Below are 21,327 nucleotides of genomic sequence, written 5' to 3' on the forward strand. Positions count from 1 at the left end.
ATTATTATTCATAAGTATACATTCCAAACATCTATAGAAAATTAAGTGACTCATTTTTAGTTAGATAATCGTTGACTATTAAAGAGTATATTGCCATACCATTAAAATATATCACTTACCTAAAAACATGTAATTAACTAAAAGAAATTTGAACTTCCATGAAAAAAGAAGAAATATTCAATTAGGTAACTTTATTATGAAATGATTTGCCTATGTTAAGTTTTCTATTTTGCTGTGATATTATATTATATTGTGAATTGTGAAATATTTTATTCAATTTTTTGCAGAGTATAATCACTTATTTTGTATTTAAAATACTAACAATTGAAAAATTTACTATACAATCTATATAATGAATTATTTTATATTTTTTGAGCCAATTACCTGTCACTAATAACATATTGATTGTTATTTGTTTACTTTACATCTGATACTTAATTTTACAAAATTGAGAATATTTTATTTTCTGTGACCAAATCTATGATGAAGCTACATTTTAAGTTAAACAATATTATCTTGTTTGGTTGGTGATATTAAAGTTGTTGGCCTGCTACTTACTATGGTGTACAAAACTCATCTTTAGTATATACAAACATATTTTTATTATTATTAATTTAGTATAGTATATTTGTGATAAGATTGTTGGTATTTTTTATACAAAACGTATCAATGCATAATCCCATAATGTTATTATAAGTACTAAAATAATAAAAATCCGATTGCTAGCAAGCCCGAATGAAGACTAATGCCCTTAAGAAAATTAAAAAAATTGGTGCCCCTATTTTACAACTCTTTAAAATTTTAATTTGTATTTATTAATTAATTATAAAATCTTTTTACATTTTTCAATCAATATACAATATCCAAATAATATTAAAATTTGAAATAAAATTATGTTTGTAACTTATCATTTATATTATGCATAAGATTTATTTTATTTTAAATGCATTTATACAAATTTAAAACTACTGTAGTCTAAATAATGTAAATAATTTAAATTAAACAATAGTACAAAAACTATCTGGTTTTAAGCATAGATGTGTGCAGACTTCTGAGTCAAGTATGGCTTAATTCAATCTAACCCCTCTTCCCCCATCACGGCCATACAGAAATAAAATTATACCTATGGACAACCAGTTTCTCTTTAATCTTGTAAATATTTATGACTATGGTTTATTTTGCTATCAATTTCTACGGCTATAACGCCTTATTACTATCTTAGGTAACTTAACCTAACCGATCCATCCATGCATATAATAAAAGACTCGGGTGAGTCTAGAGCTCAATCAGTGCTACCCGTGCACACGCCTATGATTTTAAGTATGATTACTAACTAACTAATCTATTTATATCATAAACTCTTACTTAATCAAAAAAAAAAAAAAAACCACAAAATATTAAAAGTAATTGGTATTTTGTATGAAAAATATATTAAAAATTTTTTTACTGATACTGATAAATTTGTGGTCAATTTCAGTTTTATAGGTTGTAGTCTATAATGCTTATACCTTTAACCGGCCTAACCACAAGTTAATTTTTATAACATAATCCAATATTGTAATTGAATTTTGGGATACTATGTTTCATAAGGCATATTGTAAATATATAATATTATAATATTTTTTTTTTTTATTCATGATAATTAAACATAATATTTCCTATGTACACAATAAATTATTCTTACCCCTATCTAATCTTAATTAATTCTACTTTATTGATTTAGTGATTTGTATGAAATATAAACTGTATTTTGTTACTTGCAAGTATCAATAAATATAGAATTAAGTACCCACCTTTTATTAATTTTAAATCATTGTGAACAATTCTGATTGCTAGTACAATTTTTGTAAATAATTTTACAAAAACTTCCATACTCATATTTTGTCAAGTAGTTATAGAGTTATTGTATTAATATTAATTTATTTTTCTTTATTGTTGCACAATTTTACTTTCATCCTATATTATATGTTAATTTTTTTGTATTAAATGCCATTATTTTTAGTCTAAAATAACGGAATACAGGGTTTTTGATATCTAAGTTAGTCTATAATTTAATACTGTAATTATTGTAAAAAATGTTAATTGTTACTAGAATTTTTGTAAACATTTTTACAAAAATTTCCATTTTTATGTTTGGACAAGATGTTTCAAATTATTTATACAAATTTACAAGAATTATTTATTATTAAGCATACAACTCAATTAAAATTTTCAGGATAAATAAATAATTGTTGAGTATTACATTTTGTGATAATGAAAAAAAATCTTAAATATAACAATTATTTTTATGTTAATGAAAATGTAACATAATATTATGGTATTATTTTACTGTTTATTAATATTAGATACTTTTAGTTATTCTGTTTTTTAAATTAAAATTATTAATTATGTTTTTATGAAATACTAAACCTGTATTATGTGATTTTAAAATTGTGACTGTAAATTTATATTCCGTCCAATCAGTATGAAATGTTAAATTTTACTATTTATAATTATTTATACATTCTTAACTGTTATGTTAAATATTGTTAGTGAATACTTAATAAATGGCAAGTGTTTTTAATATATTATATTAAAGTGTATTCCAACAGATTTTATACTAAACATATTTTTTTACTATTCCCAAAGAACCAATGTTTTGTTGGAAATAGGTGTTTTAGGAATTATTAAAAGTGAGTTATGATAATAAATCCAACACCTTTGACAAATGGACAATTAATTCGTTATTGTCCTAAGTGAGAATTATCTTTACATAGTTTTTATTTTGATAACCGCTGTGTTGTTAATAACTAATAGGGCAGATGACTTGTACTTGTATATTTGTTTTGCACAGTCACAAAATTGAGTTTTTTTCTGATTTTTAAGCATATTCCCATTTTATATTTTTGAGACACAATTTAATTAATTTTATAATTTTTTCTCCAACAATGTTTTTATTATAAATAATACATCAAAACTCTTGGATCTAAATTTATTTTTTATTTTTGTCATGTAATATGATGATATTTGACTGCCCCCCGATGCATGGTCTCTAAAAGCCAAAAGGCAATAAGATGTGTGAATATTTTTTATTGATAGATAAATAATTGTTAGGATGTAACGTTGTATAACTGGTATGATTACGTCAATATATTTATATATCAATATTCAATGTGTCTAAATGATAGAATACAAATAGTTTTTAATACTTTAAATTTTAACCCTGAGACAAATAAAACTAATTCAAAATAAATAAATTCAGTTTAATAAGATATAAAAAATAAATAAAACTATTCTTGTTTTTAATTTTAATAGTATATTTTGTTATTTTGCATATTTTGGTATTAAAATACCTATTTAGTGACTTTAAATTGCTACATTTTCTCTGTTCTAATAATAAATTATCTTCAAAATTATAGTACCTTTTCATGGTTTATTTAACAATGTAGTTTTAAATAAAATAAATGAGCTATTTATTGTTAAATTGTATTCTGAAGTTAACTAATTCATGTTTTTAGAGCAAATTCCTCCAAGCGCTAGTAACAGCAATAAAGTATTACTGGACATTTTACTTATTCTAAATTACACTATTATAATATTTCACTTATCCTACAGTGAGTAAATCATTCTATGTGTAAGTAATATTGTTAAAATTATATATGCAGTCATGACTGATTAATTTTTGATACTAAATAGTAATGAATACTTAGAATATAATTAATCTAGTAACTAAAAGTATGCTAGCTTTGTATTTATTACAGGTTATATCTTTTTGTACTTAATGATATGTATATGCATCTTTATTTTTAGATCCAATACCTCTTGAAAATTTTCATTGGATATATGTTGACAAAAATTATTTTAATATTTTGTATAAATTAAGAATATTTTGGTTTTTCAATAGTAGAAACACTAAAAGAAATTGAAAATAATTATTTAAATACTTGAGTTCTGTACAGTATTAGGTTAATTTTTTTTAAGGTATTAACTAATATAATTGATTACTTCAATGATTTTTAGAAAACCTATTAATTTAGAATAAGGCGCTTTCTTAATGTTTTTAAAGGAAAAATAGTTTAGTTTATTTTTTCAATAGATAAAAAATTTAAATAAGAATTTCACTGCAGTATTTTCTATCCTTAATGCAAGGTAACCAATTTTGGCAATTCTATGATACATGTTTTTTTTCAAAGTATGATAAAATTGATAACCATTATGTTACAAATGTGTAATTAAACTTTTAGGTAGCGTTATTTAATTAATTTTTTTTGTTCTTAAACGTTTGGTATTGATATATCAACTTAATTTTTGATTTACATGCAGTTTAAATGTATATCATGATCTCCAAAGCCTTAAAACAGTTATAATTATTCATTGTTATTCATTGAAATACATCATATATTAATTTAAATTATACAAAACAGTTAACATAACCAAAAACATAACAGTTATATTGAAATAAAACCAAAGATTAATTTCTTAATATAAGTCACTAAAATAGGTGGGTAATTAATTAAATACAAGGTTATATTAGATTTAGAGGTAAAAAAATTACAAAATGGTTCCTATTATGTTAAATTAACTACTATGTTTAACAATTAATATTTACTACCACCATGATCAACTACTTGTGATTCTTTACTCCATATAGGTGGAAATTTAATGACTAGTACAGTAATGTTATCTAGAGATCCTCTATTATATGATTGTATTGTTAAATATTGGGCTCCGTGATATGAATCATCTATGTGTTTTTTAATACACTCAATGGCTTCTTCATTTGTAAATGTATCCCATAAACCGTCTGATGCTAGAATTATAAATTGTGGATCATGATGTGATAAATCAAATGTTAAAACATCTGGATTCGCTATAACAAATTGTTTCTCTTTTAATGGATAGTCTCCAAGTGCTCTAGAAGTTGCTAAAACTCCGGCAACTCTCCAAACACCATTAAATGATATAAAACCACCAGCTTCAGCAATACGTTTCTTTTCTCGCATCTAAATAAAAAATGAATAATTATATTTACAATCAATTTATTTAAACCGATATATTAGTTACAAAAATAATTACCTGTTGAGGTTTATGATCAAATGACAATGGTATAGCATTTCCTTTTTTATCACACATCACACCTCTTGAATCTCCAACATTTGCAACAAATAATGTAGTGCCTTCAACTAAAACAATGAGTGCTGTGCTGCCTAAAATCATTTGTTTTAAAGTTTCAAATTAATTTTGGTAAGGTTTTATAACAATATTTTTTATTTCAATGAAAATTATATTTTTCTATTGTATTTCCTACAGACAACAAAGTATTAAGATGTCTTAAAAAATACATTTTTTCAATAAATTAAAGTTAAAAAAAAAAAAAATGATGGCTCAAATATGCAATACTACTCAATTATATTAAACATAAATGTAACTCCTTTAATTTTATGTAGGTTCAACACTTTTTTTTTAATATTTGCAAAAATTTACGTATTTATAGAAATTTTTAGATAATAAAAATGTTAATAATATAAAACATTACCTGCAATATCATAAGTTAATTTTGCTGCTTCAATTAATAATTTATCAGCAGCTAGAACTTCATCAATTAATATTTTCGAAAAATTAATATTTCCATCTCTTTGTAAATATGAAGAAGGATTTATTGTTTCCTCATCAACATTTTTTAATGTAGTTATATCCTTTATTAAACTTAAAGAATCTTGTTTAAATTTATTATTTTGATTAATAACACTATCATCTGCAGAACTAGTAGGTTTCATTTTTGGAGTTGTTTGTTCTTCAACTTTAGTAATTTTCATTTTCATTTTAGGAGATAAATTATCAGATATATTTGAATTAAATGTTTTTAGTTCTTCAGTTATATTAGTTTTTTCATCAAGCAATTTTTTTACTTCAATTATTTTATTTGTAAGATTTTTCATTAAATGTGTTGTAGCATAATCTGCAGCAAACTGAAAATTATATGATTATTTTATAAGCCATGAAAAATTAATTAACCTTTTTATTGATCACGCAAGTTAAATTATTTTCTTCCTTAAATATAGATATAAAATTTTCCAAAAATACTTTAACAATAACTACACATTGATCTAAGTTTACGACTTGATGAAAACTTGTATACTGAATTTATAATCCTAAACCATCTACCAAAGTCAATTTGGCATCAATAATATTTACCTTGTGCAACTCAGTATTATTATCATTAATTTTATTGACACAATCAATTTTAATCGACAAATCAATAGTTTATTTATTTAACAAGTTCTAATCGTCTAATAAATTTAGATCATTATGTAAATCAATAGCTATATAAAATATTTGGTGGATACATTAGTTAGGAAATTCGTAATGACATCTATATTTCAGTTGAAAGTTTATTTACTACTTACGACCTATCAAATTTATATAACTGCAATACATACATATGTTAATTTTGAATATTCGTGTATATATATATATATAAATACAATTTTGTATAAAAACAACTAAAAACACTTTAATAAGTTAAAATACTTATGTATTTTATAACCAAATTTAAAATATTATATAAATTACAAAATAAAAATTGTTTTATGTAAGAAAATATCTTGAAATAAAGTATACATTTTTATATTATTTAGAAGTATTTTTTATTTTAAATGTTGGTAAGAATTTTATTAAATTTAATTCAGAGCAATTTAAAAGTTGTTTTAGAATATAATGTTTATAGCTGTTAAATTCATTATATTTTATAAAGAAATTAAATAAAATGAATGAAATTGTATTTTTCTAAGTAATAATAAGGTTAATTTGTATGTTTTACGTAAATTAGAATATTTTTAAAAATTATAAAGTATAATATAATGATGAACATTAAAATACTACTTTAAATTAATTTTAGTATAAATAAAAATTTAATAAATGCAGGACACGTATTTTAACATATATTTATTTTAATTTAAAAAGGTTATAAAAAATAATATTGATGTTACTTACTTCACCACCATGTCCATCAAAAATAGCAAATAATGATATACCAGTGTTCATAATATTAGTTTTAATAACATATCTATCTTCCATTTGCGATCGTCTACCTTTGATAGCATATAGAGCAACATTTTTACCATTAAATTTCCAGTTTTTACTAAGTGCATCTTTCTCATCAACCATTAATTGTTGAAAATCATTAAATCCAATGAATGATAGACTTCGATTAATTTTTTTTAAAAATCCATTTGTGCTTTTAAATAAATTTCCAGAGAAAAACAGTAAACAGAGTATTAATGCTAGAAAAAATATTACTTCTGGCTTAGTAAAATAAAATTGCATATATTTCCACATGTTGCTGTAAGAGTTGACTTTATTCTTAGCTGATGTCAGTTTTGATGATAATAACTTCATGTGTGTCAAATAAACTTGGTATATTATTTTGTCTTCAACACTATCATCCATTACAATAACCAAAATAATTGTTCACCATGAATTAATTAAATTTCTTTTAAAATAGTCTGTAAAAAAATTCTTTGTGTCAAAAAAAACTTTAATAGGTATGTAAAACAATAATACTTATAATATATTATGTTATAAGTTATAACTAAGTTTTGGAAGATGTAGAAGTTTTTTCTTTAATTATTTATGTATTAGGTATATTCAAAATTATTTAATATACATACATTTTTTGTCAAAAAATTTATTCAAAGATGCAAAACATCGATTCAACCACGGACCTCAGGGGTTCGAAAAAACTTTAACACATAACATATATCAATACATGATATGAGTGCATTATTACAATATTGTTAGATTATTATTTTTCTTTTCATATTTATTGTATTTTATTATACAAGAGATAGGATAGATATATCTTATCTTTATTACACCGATTACAAGACATAACGGAATGTGATATAATTAAATATTTACATTCTACAGTCTACAGTAGACTCTTCACCTAATAATTTAATTATTAATATTTGTTTATAAGTTTTTCTAGTTTATGCGAAATGTACAGATATACAGCACTTTAGTCAGCAGTAATATATTTACCACCAATAAGTGCAGTTGATCAATTGTACTCAATTACATATAGAAAAAAGCTGCAAATGCCTTTAATAAAATTGTATTATCAAATGATGGAATAAAAAATCAAATTGATAATTTGTTAGGAAATATTAAAGAATAGTTGATGAGAAAAGTTAATAAAAGTGACTATTTTAGTCTCCAATTTCATGAAGGTACTGATATAACAAGCAAATCAGTATTACTGTGTTATTTAGATACAAACACAAAAATATTATTTCTGAAGATATTTTGTTCGTAACTACAATACATACACATACACCAACAGTGAAAATATTTTGTAAAATTAAGGAATTTATAATAGCAAATGCAATTGATTAGACTAAAAATGGAAGAGTTGGTACAGGTGGTGCTCACATAATAGCTGGAAAATTTACTGGATTAATTGCACGCATTCAAAAAATCATATTATCAATCACATGCCACTATAAGTGAATTCATTGCTAAATTGTTGCTTCTAAAAAAAATACCGATGCAATTGAAAACAGTTTTAGATGAAGTCGTAAAAGTTGTTAACTTTATAAAAGCAAAATCATTGAATTCAAGATTTTTTTAACAACTTTGCAAAGACATAGATAGCGAAAATTATCAACTTTTGTTGCACTTAGAAATTCATTGGTTACCTTTAGGTAAAGTGCTTTCGTGTTTATTTGAATTGAGAGATGAGATAAGATTATTTGTTATAAACATAAATCATTTTTAATGAGTGAATATGTAAATGATTATGTTCGAATATGATGGAATTACAAACACAACTAAATACGAGTAGGATAATTTCACAGAACATTATTTAGAAAAATAATTTCATCGATACGATAATGGACGGATAAGAAAAACTATAGTTGTATAATAATAAATAATACATAGTAGTAAGAATAGATTAAATTGATATTCCAAGATTATTCTATATTAATGATAGAAATTATCAAAATCAAAATTAAATTGCCATAAAAGTGTCCGCTAATTGGAAGTGTCTGTTAAGAGAGGTTTCACTGTATTATAATTTTAACATAAGATTTTGTATAAAAGAAAAAAAGTTTCTAAAGGAATTTTCAATTTCTAAAATCCTTCATCAGGGGTTCATGGTGTTTGTGCTACCAATGTTTAAGAACCGTTGGTCTACAGCAAACATTTTTAATAATGTTATGTTTTTGTTATAGATATGACAACAGAGGCCACAACAAATATTATTTTTTATCCAACTGGGTTTCTCTTATAATTTTTTCTTTTATTTAAATTATAGTTATTTTAAACAAACAATTAAATTTAATATAACTTTTCTCATACACATATTAGATTATTTATATTTTATTAATTATAGCTTTTAATACTCCCATCTCTTGTCATAATTTATTTTGTGAAAAGTTTAAACATTTGATTATTATTTTTAACAAAATGTTATGACTATTTGGATACATTTGTATTTATAATATAAACATTAACTATTTGCAGGGATGGACAAGATAGTAAATTTATTGCGATACTAGATAAATTTTAAAAATTATATAGATATATATGTATAAATATACAATTATATAGATATACTCGTATATGTATATTAATTAGTTAATATAGACCACAAAATTCAATAACTTAATAATAATACATAGGCCATAAGTAAAGTTAAGTCCCGTTTAACGTGTATGTGTGGTATATCATAGTCCACAGATATAACTTAATATAGCTAATGGGTTGAAAAATAATTCTGTACAAGTTGTAAGCTACAGCCCACAGAAATCACCTGGAACTACTCAATTGTATTTGTATTCACAAAATAAATAATAATTATCATAGTAAAAATCAGAATTGTCGATAATTTAAAATTAATTAATAATGCTAATAAATTACGGTATTTATAAATTAAAATTTGCTGCGCTTTTTACACATATTATAGTATTTACTAAAACATAGTCAGTCACGGTTGGTAGATAGGCAAGTGAAAATCATTGTAAAAAATTAATTTTTAAATGTATCACGATATAAGTATTTCATATAATTGTATTGAGATACAAGATACAATTGTGTCTAAGATACTGCCCAATCATGAACATTTCAGAGTACCCGCATCAGCTCCTATTTGTCTGCTTTGGCTCCACTATTCATTTGAAGGTGGCCATATCAGTTCTCTTCAGATGCCAATGGTATGGACTATGGACGTACCGGCTCCCAATTAATAGTATTTTCCTTCTCATTTACAGGCTGAGGACTACAGATATGTTCACCAAAAGGGCTCTTAATGAACAGTTAGCTCTATTGGATCACAAGTTGGGTAATAATAAAATAGTATACATAGAACAATACTACGCCAATTGCTTGGAATAACAACACCAAGAAATGTAATATACACGTTAAATATATGATAAATAATCAAATATCAAGAAAGAGTGGACGTCTCTACAATTACAATGTATATATAATAATATAATATAAGAATAATAATTGATAATAATAATAATAATACCTAAACTTTTAATAATATGGTTTACATTCAAAAATGGGACACAATACAACCACTAAACTGAAGGAATGGTCAAATACCCAGAGCCGATACAGACTCATTAGAGCCTGCCAGGAGCCGATGCAGTATCATCCGAATATTTGTATGGAAGTAGTAATAATGTAAACACCTGAAAGGATTAAAATTCTAAAGAATAATTTTGATCTGAATCTTTTAACATTTTTTTTTTCTAACAATTTGGTTATTATTTTTATTTTTTTAGTTTTAATAGATGATTTAATAAATAATGTAAAAGTCTATTAAAGAATGACATAAAATTATAATAGACAGTTAAATTAAATACATGTGATTACTATCAATTTTTTTAATTAACCTTTTTTTTATTTAAATGAATTGCAATACTACCTAAATATATAAATAATAAATATGGTTTTAATAAAAAAAAGAAACATTTCTGTTTAGAGTTTATTAAACTTCTACACTTGTTACTTTGGTGACAACAAAGAATAAAAGAGAAGCAATATTGATAAGTGAATTCGGATAACCAGAATATTTCACCAAGGACTTTGATACATTATATATACACTAAATAAATTAATGTCGTTGGCTATTATGGTATGTGAAGATAAATATTAAATTATTCATTCATACATTTTTTAATGTTAAAATGTGTCTTTAATAATCATTATTTTAACGTCCTTTGTTCTCGTTCATCATGCAGTGGCCAATTGGCACACAATAAGATAAAAACAATTTAAAGTATGAACAATTGTCATAAAATAGTTTGATGTAATTGCATTTAAATATTGAAAGTACTGCAGAGACGAGAAAAAATTAGGATATTTCATTGCAGAGAATTTATATTTTTGCATAATTAGGTAATCAAAAAATGATAAAAGTCCTACCTAAAATATGGAGAAAAAAAATACTTACATGAGTAGATACAAATAAAAACAATAATGTTTTTATTATTTTGCTTAATCTGCAGTCGTTAAACATGAATATTAATTAGCACGGATATCTAATATGTAAACATAGTATACTTCAATAATGAATTGTTAAATTAATAATATTATGATCACAATAATAATGATAATAGTTTAGTATGATGTTATCGTGGATACTAGATGACAGTAGATCTCAGTACCCGTTGTTCCCCACAAGATTGTATGGTTCATAATCTTACTATCTAAAGTTTTGTGGAACATAATCGCTAAACGGACTTCTAGAGACTATCAGTGGAACGTATCGTACGGACATTTATAATCGAACGTAGAGTTAAAAGAGTAAAAAACAAATTTAATTTAATTAAAAATTACATAAATAACGCTGAATTCGGCTTTGGAATCGGGGAACTAGATGACTGGGCCGCGGTCACCGTTCATCGTATTCGACCGGTTGCCAGGTCGCTGCAAACAGTAACGAAACGTTTCGTATACTATGCTTGTATCATACGGAACAATAACAGTGTGGCCAAAATAAAATCATGGAATAAACAATAATTGTGCAAGGCGACTCGTATTTATCAGCTCTTTGCAATCTCCCGATTTCGATATTCGTCAAAAAACGGTTCGGATAACCGTGATTGTCGTACATAGTAACGATGAGTCAGCGAATTTGTGGTGTACGCGCCAAACCGTGATGTCTTAATGGCGTACGACCCGGCTGCCGCGTGCGTGTGAACAGTGATAACAGCAGGGGTTCCGCAGTGCACAGCGTACTCGGTGTAGTGTAGTGTACTGAAGTGAGCCGTAGTGTTGTCAGTGTGTTGTCGGCAAGTCGGACACTGTTTTCTCTGACATTCACATACGTGCTCCTTTATTTCATCGTTTACACCAAATATTGTTTTAATTCGCTGGAGAATTGAAGAATGAGCTACTGACATCGCGGCTACCACAGTCCATTGTCGTTATTCCTAAAGAAGTTATTTTCTGAGAATATCAAATTATGAACGACCAACGCAGAAATAAGGTAAATAAGAGAACGCAAATACGCCATTTGCATAAACGACTCGAGTACAACCGAGTACTGTGTACTGCCGCAGTTTGTGGTCTTAATGTGTTAGACACAACTACCGTCGGCCCATTCTGTAGTGCTTCTTTTTAGACCGTCTTGTGATTTTCGCAAACTAACTCGTCGAGTCGAACAATACCTACTGCTAACGCCATCGGCCATTTTTTTTTTTTGCAAATTCCAACCACAAGTCACATGTTTTTTTATTCTATAAATTTTTGAATTTCTTGTATCGAAAAAATAGTTACTTAAAAAAATGTGTGTTTTGCACTTTTGTTATTAATATTTGTATTTTTTACAATATATTTATATGAGGTTAGGTATTCAAGTATATTATTTTTATTGATAGGTTTATAGTGTACTCTCGATTATTCGCAGAATGAGGTGGCTTGGCTTTCACGGGTAAATGATGTCCGTGGATAATCGAAAATTCAAATTAAAACCAAAATTCAATGAAAATAAAATTAGAGTATGTTTTCTTTTTTATTTAAATTTTCATATGATATTACGTAAATATTATTAATTTTACAATATGTATATATAATGAAAAATTATATAAAATGAACAGACAAACATTATATAATTTTGTGAATATTGAATGGCCATGATTTTTGCTTGAATTCTTTTCATGCTAGAAGCCAATTATCACTATAGTTCAAATGCTTACTCCAAAATTTTTTAATCAATTTTTATACATTTTCTATGTTATGTTTTTTGTCTCATGTTGTTCTATGAATACCCATGTTAAAAATACTATTAGGTATTCAGTTTTTTCATTAAATGCACTAATTTTATTTTATTTTTTTCAAAAATTAAGTCGTCAAAATAAATTTTAGTAATTATATTTTATATAATTTGTATATTTTCAGAAGCTTAAAACCGAAGTAAAAAAAATTATGGTCTTTAGACCAACTTGGTCTGAATTTCAAAATTTTAGTCGTTATGTGGAATTTATGGAGTCTCAAGGAGCTCATAGAGCTGGTATTGCTAAAGTATGTATCTTACAAATATATGTTATAGGACTTGTTATTTTTTCATATTTTCTAAATTATATTAATTTAAATTTTTATTAGGTTATTCCACCGCCAGAATGGATTCCTAGAAAATCCAGTTATTACGATGATGATATAATGAATATGGTTATTCCTGCACCAATCTGTCAAGTAATTATTTTGAATACTTAATATGTTTTTAAATTTGAACGATTTCAATTTTGAGGTACTTTTTTCTGATAACTAGCTCTGTGGCAACTGTTAATAATGCTATTATTTTGACTACCCCTAGACTCATTTTTCATTTATGTTCATGCATAAAAGAAATGTCTTATTACTTTCCTGACAAATGTCTTAAAAAATTCACTGTTATAGTTATATATTTTATTTTTTTTATAGTCATATTTTCATAAGTTTCAATCTGTTTTCATAGATATCTCGAATGTAATTATTCCAATTTATTACTATATCATTATTATGATTCATAGCAAATTTTTTCTCTAAAAATGTAATAAACATCATATCTACAATCTATGATTAAATAAGACAAACAATTATTATCAGCATACATATAAACTTTTAGTGGTAATTAAGGTAGCGACAAATTATTTATTTATACTAATTGTATTCTTTAAGGATGTTCAAGGAAAACAAGGCATTTATCGTCAACTCAATATACAAAAAAAACCTATAACAGTAGCACAGTACAAGAAGTTAGCGGATTCCCCTGAATATATGACACCGGATTATTTTGATTTTGCTGAATTGGAGAGAAAATATTGGAAAAACATTCTTTATAAATCCCCAATTTATGGTGCAGATGTTTCGGGGTCCATTACAGATAAAGATGTAGAAGTAAGTGTTCTGTACATTAAAATAACTCCAAATTTATATTTACTTAAAAATTTACATCTATTATTAAATTAAGGTATGGAATATCAATAAGTTGGGTACAATTTTGGATTACGTCAATGAAGATTATGGAATAAAAATTGATGGTGTAAATACTGCTTATCTGTATTTTGGTATGTGGAAAACATCGTTTTCCTGGCATACCGAGGACATGGATTTATACAGCATAAATTATGTACACGAAGGAAGTCCGAAGACTTGGTAACTTTTATACATTTTGTTCTAAGTGATTTTTATTATTCATTTTTTTTTTATTTTTTTTTTTTTTAGGTATGCAATACCACCAGAATTTGGACGAAAATTCGAAAGAATGGCTAGTGGTCTATTTTCTTCCGATTTTTCAATCTGTCCAGCTTTTCTTAGACATAAAATGTCCATCATATCTCCACAATGGTTAACTACTCATAGTATTCCATTCGATAAAGTAAAAGATTGTTAACATCAGATGTTGTAAAAATATTTTATTTGTTTTTATTTATTTGTTTTAGATCACACAGGAAAAAGGAGAATTCATAATAACTTTTCCATATGGATACCATGCTGGTTTTAACCACGGATTTAATATGGCTGAATCGACCAACTTTGCTCTACCCCGTTGGGTAGAATATGGAAAACGAGCCCAACTTTGTTGTTGTCAAAAAGACAACGTAACAATTAATATGGATACTTTTGTAAGACGCCTACAACCTGAAAAATATGAATTGTGGTGTAATGGAAATGATCATGGTTATCACCCAGAAGACCCCAACCATAGTTGTGTAACAACTTATTCTCGTTAATAGTGTTTATTTATTTTTTATGGTAGCTCAAGTTTTCAAGAGCAAATTAGTTTTGAATTTTAGTATTTAAGAGGACGTCGTACCCGCATATGTTATCTCCGTCTTACAAATGCGTAACATAGCAAATATTACGTTCAGAAGATCACGGTTAACTCCTTTAAATTGAAAATTAGAGTGAATTGACCTCTTTTGAAGTTTAAAAGTGAGATTATTATCTAGGACATCTCATAGGCTTTTTATTATATTTTAATTTTAAAGCGAGTTATGTGTGTTTTAAGACGTGCAAGCAATTTACAATTTTAAAATACTCATAACTTGCTTTAAAATTAAAATATAATAAAAAGCCTATGAGATGCCCTAGATAATAATCTCACTTTTAAATTTCAAAAGAGGTCAATTCATTCTAATTTTCAAGCTGAAGGAGCTAAACGTGATCTTCTGAGAGTACTATTTGCCATGTTACGCATTTGTAAGACGGAGACAACATATGCGGGTACGACGTCCTCTTAAGTATAAATAACCAAATAATTTATATTATGAGCATTGTATCCAAAAAGCCTTAAATATTTTTTTATTTAAGATAGTACAAATTGTAAATATTAATCAAAGTCAGGTTTTTATTATTACTGAATTTTATTTTTCATTTAATAAATTAGTATCATGTGTATATTCATTTTCTATAATATACGAAATGCAATGATTAGGATACATCATTTCTTTATGCATGATTAATGTTTAAATTCAAAATTAAGTAACTGGTATTATTGTTCTTATTTTACACTTATATAAAGATTTGTAGATCATAAATGGATAAAAATAATGTATTGAAGGATTTTTTTTAAATTGATCAGTTGTCAAGGAAAAAGTATTTTTAATTCATTTTATATTTAGGTATTGCCTTTATTATAGCAACTAGCAAGTTAATTGTTCAAGGTTAGAACTTGAACCAGTAAATTTATTAACGCATGAGAGACTGCAAATTATAATTTTATATTTTTTATATTAACTATATAATTATATTTTATAATGTAGTGTGTATTTTTTTTTTTATATATATATTTTATGAAATTATACTTTTACACTTATAAATATAATAGAAAATATAGTTAAGTATTTTAATGTAAAAATTATAGGATATTTTATTAATCTAAGTATAGAATAATTCCTTCTGTTTTTTCCAATTAATATCACTACTTAATATTGTATTTAGGTCTAATAAGTTGATATATATTTATATATATATACATATTAGGTTTGATAAAATTTTATGTTAAAAACAGATTTTTATTCATTAATAATTAGATTTTAGTTTAATTAATTTAAGTTAGAATGCTCAGAGTATTAAATTACTATTGACTCTAATTTAATTAATTACATACCTTCATAAGTCATCTTAATTTAATATAAATACTTCACACTCCTCACACCATACACAAATTTCCGTCCATACACGATTGAATCTAGATGAATTACCGTGTTAAGCATATAGTTACTTGTCTTCCTAATTTCTTTAGTTGTCGTCATTGCCTTTCTACTACGCAAAAATAGTTAGTCTAAAAATAAATAATAAATTGAATATTTCTAATTCTTTTTAATATTTTTACATTATTCAATTAATGATATATTATGGTCAAACTCTTATACTTATAATAATTTTCCTTTTTATAACGAAATTAACCATCTAATTTTCGAAGTGTACACAGATTGTAGTTAAGCAATTAATTTATGCTTGAATATAAAACCTTCATATTAATTTTAACCTTTAATTTTTTTTTTAATTACTACTGCTTCTTATACAGTTATCAAAATAAGGTTATATGTCTATATGCTTAATATTTTATATCAATTTGAAAATTAAGTCGTTTTATGTGAAATAGAAAATGTCAATAAAGTAACCGTTTATTATTTTAACCATGTACCACAGGTTATAATATTTTTCAATCTAAGGTTATAACATTATAAGTTAATTTTTTTAAATAATTAATCGTCTTTAATGTCTTAACTTGAAATATAATGGTCTCTTTATCAAACTTATTTTAACCATAATTTATACTAGCCAAAATGAATAAATCTTATACTTTCAGAATTACTTCATATACATCTTCAAATAGATAAATATGTATAATAAAATGTTTCATTTCATATCTTTGGCTGTGATTCTAATTACTATTTTATTATAATTATTTTTAAATTCTCATAATTTTTTTATAAGTATAATATTAGAATTTTGATCTCTAAAAAAAGAACAAGACTGTTTTAGTTTTTAGAATTTCATGTCAGTATTTTTAACTACTTTGTGATCATAGGTCTTTACTATTAAACAGAACATTCTTGTAGTGCACATAGTTAACAGTGGCTTAACACATGTTATGTCATACATGTACTAATACAAAGGACAAACTAAGTGTACAAAAACCTTAGAATGAACGTATTTACACCAAACCATTCGCCAAGTTACTCTGTCTATTAGTATAGTTCACTTTAGATTATGTTTTTAATTAAATTCATCTTCATTAATCTTTGAAATTAATCTCATTGTTTAATGTTGTTTGCAATGTATGATTTATGTTTTAGTGTGGCATGTTATTTATTTTAATTGATGTTAATCTATTTATTTATATTCAACATGTTTTAATTTTAAATATTAGTAGTTTTAGAGGTGTAGATACAAAAGCTATTAATACTTATAATTTTTTTTTTTATTAAATTTTTTATTGTAGTTGATTGTTGTATGTTTATGTATATATTAACATCAACGTATTTAAGATTTTTAGTATGCAATTTGTTTATTTATAATATATTTCAGTATAATTAAGTATTTGCTAAGAATTTATCATTATTTAATGTTTATATGTATTATAAACCGCTTGATAACAATGAGCCAATTTTAGTATGTTCTTATGTATTAACTTATGAATAGACACATATTTTTCATTATTTTATTTTATTTGATTTAAAAATACAAATAATTATTCTGAGGTATATATATTTAAAAATTTAAAAAACTTTTTTTTTGAGGGTAGCCATAAAACTCTTTAAAAAAGAATTTTAAACAATAATATTTGAGATGAAAAAAATTTATGGATAGTAATTATATTATACATAAAATGAATGTCAGTATACTACCTATTTGTTTTTTCTATGATCTATGAATATTATGGCATTCTATTTATGGAACCAATCTTATGTTAGTCTTAATATCAGAGTGCCTTAACCTGTTATAAAACTTAAATGTAAGAATATTATTCAGAGCACTGTAATTTTAAAATATTAAATTTAACTATGTAAAATATGACTATTTTAAAATGATTATAATTTGTGATCAAATAAAAATATTAATAAAATCTTTTGAGGTTCCCTAGATGATATTTTACCTTCAAAAAGTTTGATAAAAAGTTTATTTGCTCTAATTTTTAAGTGAACAATACAAAATTGGTTTTGCTGAACTTAAATTTTCCATGTTATGTGTGGGTCTGAAAAAAAATACATATGTAGTGTACGCTATTCTTTTAAAATACTGTGTATACCTAACCAAATTTTATTTAAATCAAACATATAAATTGTGACTTTTTAATTTTAGAAACGTTTTACAGGAAAAATATATTAAGCTTTGGTATACACAGTGATGTAAAAAATATTTATATAAATGTTTAAACAGATTTGACACTTGGTTTGTATTAAGAATATAGTGTTTTGATAAATTTTATTTTGGGGAAGTTTTTTTAAAATGACAAAATTATGTTACATAAAAATAATAAGAAATTCATATTCATATATATGCATATTAACTCTATACTTTCAAATAGTATTCATACAAACTATTGATAAAGCATCATATATTCATACCTATTTTTATTTAATCATAATATAAGATTAGTCAATATTGTTTATCATGCATGGTTATGTTACAACTTTTATTTTGCTATAACACTAATAGTGGTAATTGTTTGTTGATCTTTAAAAAATATACTATAAGCTACTGACAAGTGACAACTGTCTTTTATAATATGGTTAACAAATAACAAATAAGTTTATCTTTTTATGAGTGTTAAGAATCATTGTATCAAGATTCTTAATAAGTTTCATAAAATTGTATAGAGTAATAATATTTAACAAGTTTGGTACTACAAATAATTTACTGTTTCTATAAGAAATCGATTTCGATTTTATTACTCTATACAATTTTATGAAACCTAATTTTATCAAACAGTACCTATAATCCCGAAGATATTATGTTAGCGGTATTGGATTAAATACCAATTCATAACATATTGTTTTCTATTAATTAAATAAAAAAATAATTGTATACCTACCTATAATTAAAATAATAATGAAATATTTATTGAGATTTAATAAAGTAACATAAGAAAGTTAAGTGTAAATAATTTAAATATTATATATTTTATATAATTTATATCAAACATAATCAAAAAATATAATTAATCATAATTTATTTATAATTTTAATAACAATTATAATATTGCTAAATTGTTTTAGAACAAATCTTATGTTTTCTAGATTTATACATATCTGCTTTGTTTCAATTTATATACCATGTTGTTTTTCGAACTAAAAATCTAAAACAAATTACTAACTCTAGTATAGGTACTGTATAGCGCATATTTAGTTTATACTCGTACATGAAACAAAATCTAAAACGACAGTTATTATATCTTCCAAGCATTTTTATCTTAGTAATTATTTTAAATAAGTTATATATAAATTAGTGCCGATAGGGTTTTGAACGTCACTTCAATAACCACTAACGACTGAGAATGAAGTATCGTTTTTTTTTCTGGCTTAAATGATCTTTTCCGGATTATAGATCGTTAGTGACGATTCTGAAAAAAAAGAAACCAAAAATCTCTTTACGGATATTTTTGACCATATATCTTTTTTTGGAGATCGTGTGATTTAAAAAATTTACATATTGTCGATATCTGGATCATGTCCGACCTGAATTATTCAAATTAATGAAATAGATATGTAAACAGCGTTTACTGTGACACTTTGAGTTTCAAAGTGATACACTCTAAACATATCGGGTACGATGATTAACATGACATGTGTGTCCGTCGACCTCCGAGGTTCACGAACCACATACAAAAAATATTCCAACGTGTTGTCCAATCGAACAATCGAATTCAAGTAAGTGGAGTCATATATGATTTCGCGTCCTAGGGCTAAAACTACTTTAGCATTCCTTCTTTTGCCTTTATTAGGGGTTTCCACATTAACATGTCAAAAAAAAACTTTCCGTAACTACAGTTAGAAACATAGACCTTATGAGTATAAGGTCTATGGTTAGAAATTTACTTAATTACTAGGTACTTACATTTATTCTTTATCACTATCTATGTTAAAACTCATTTCAAAAAATATTTTATCACAATACTGTTAAAAATCTATATTTTTTCTTTTAATTTCACTTTTAACTTTTAAAAGTGCTGAAAATTTGCATAAACATAATGTCAATTGGCATGTGTATACATTAAAAAGAATATATTTTATAAAAATTGAATAAGTTTATTTAAATGTTAAAAACAAAATCACAAATTTTTCTCTCTTTATAGCAAATGTATGGATAGCGTCTAAACTCCACTTGGTCAAATCCAACCTATCAGTTAATGAACGATTAATGATTATTAGGTAATAATAATAACTCATAAATTTTGCAAACAAGAGGTAATTATTTTTGTATAAATATAATATAATTTATAGTTTTATTTCGCCGAAAATAGATGGACGTATTAATAATACATTTTAACGATATCACAACCGCTGCGGCCGTTGACTTATTCCCGGGACAAACGTATTATCGTTATTGATATAATGATATCGCTTATAATTTTTTGTTTACAATTATTATAAAATATAAAATATGAATACTTCGTAATAAAATACAGTACTTGCGTATAATACTTGAAAATTGCCAGACAGACATGGCATAAAAAAAAAAAAAAAATGTAAATACTCGTAGTAAGCGACAAGCGTACCGTGCAATCCTGAGTCACTCACTAAAACAGTAGTTTTCAACCAGTGTGTCGCGGCACACTGGTGTGCCGCGAGCGCCTTTGAAGTGTGCCGCGATAAATCTATTGATGAAGTTAATTTTGTA

The 21,327-nt window shown here is 24.9% G+C and overlaps 2 protein-coding genes across 3 annotated transcripts; one reads left to right on the plus strand and one right to left on the minus strand.

The window, feature by feature from the left end:
- Window positions 1-4,514: 4,514 nt before the first annotated feature.
- LOC112595353 (protein phosphatase 1L) lies at window positions 4,515-11,886 on the minus strand. Of its 2 annotated transcripts, XM_025340510.1 has the most exons (6): window positions 11,447-11,886; window positions 10,517-10,682; window positions 6,973-7,484; window positions 5,516-5,948; window positions 5,056-5,186; window positions 4,515-4,982 (listed from the first exon to the last, which is right to left on the minus strand). In XM_025340510.1, the coding sequence occupies exons 3-6, from the start codon at window positions 7,426-7,428 to the stop codon at window positions 4,578-4,580; spliced, it is 1,425 nt and encodes a 474-aa protein (XP_025196295.1). In that variant the 5' UTR covers window positions 7,429-7,484; window positions 10,517-10,682; window positions 11,447-11,886; the 3' UTR covers window positions 4,515-4,577. The 2 variants fall into 2 exon arrangements, with proteins under 2 accessions (XP_025196295.1, XP_025196294.1); XM_025340509.1 differs by lacking the exon at window positions 10,517-10,682.
- Window positions 11,887-12,240: 354 nt separating this feature from the next.
- On the plus strand, window positions 12,241-15,790 carry LOC112595316 (probable lysine-specific demethylase 4B). Its single transcript, XM_025340461.1, has 7 exons — window positions 12,241-12,484; window positions 13,396-13,518; window positions 13,600-13,689; window positions 14,155-14,373; window positions 14,447-14,631; window positions 14,701-14,854; window positions 14,919-15,790. The coding sequence occupies exons 1-7, from the start codon at window positions 12,461-12,463 to the stop codon at window positions 15,207-15,209; spliced, it is 1,086 nt and encodes a 361-aa protein (XP_025196246.1). The 5' UTR covers window positions 12,241-12,460; the 3' UTR covers window positions 15,210-15,790.
- The last annotated feature ends 5,537 nt before the right edge of the window (window positions 15,791-21,327 follow it).

The sequence above is a fragment of the Melanaphis sacchari genome, unplaced genomic scaffold (genome assembly GCF_002803265.2).
Source record: "Melanaphis sacchari strain LSU unplaced genomic scaffold, SCAv2.0 Contig26_pilon_pilon, whole genome shotgun sequence".
NCBI classification, from domain to species: domain Eukaryota; kingdom Metazoa; phylum Arthropoda; class Insecta; order Hemiptera; family Aphididae; genus Melanaphis; species Melanaphis sacchari.

Excerpts from the sequence above, each read along its gene's own strand:
- LOC112595353 (XM_025340509.1), bottom strand. The coding sequence starts at position 7,428 with ATGGATGATAGTGTTGAAGACAAAATAATATACCAAGTTTATTTGACA. Across the intron at positions 5,187-5,515 it reads ATTAACTTATGATATTGCAG|GCAGCACAGCACTCATTGTT; the intron begins GTAATGTTTTAT and ends AAATGATTTTAG. Across the intron at positions 4,983-5,055 it reads TTGATCATAAACCTCAACAG|ATGCGAGAAAAGAAACGTAT; the intron begins GTAATTATTTTT and ends TTTTTTATTTAG.
- LOC112595316 (XM_025340461.1), top strand. The coding sequence starts at position 12,461 with ATGAACGACCAACGCAGAAATAAG. Across the intron at positions 13,690-14,154 it reads TTCCTGCACCAATCTGTCAA|GATGTTCAAGGAAAACAAGG; the intron begins GTAATTATTTTG and ends GTATTCTTTAAG. Across the intron at positions 14,855-14,918 it reads ATAGTATTCCATTCGATAAA|ATCACACAGGAAAAAGGAGA; the intron begins GTAAAAGATTGT and ends TATTTGTTTTAG.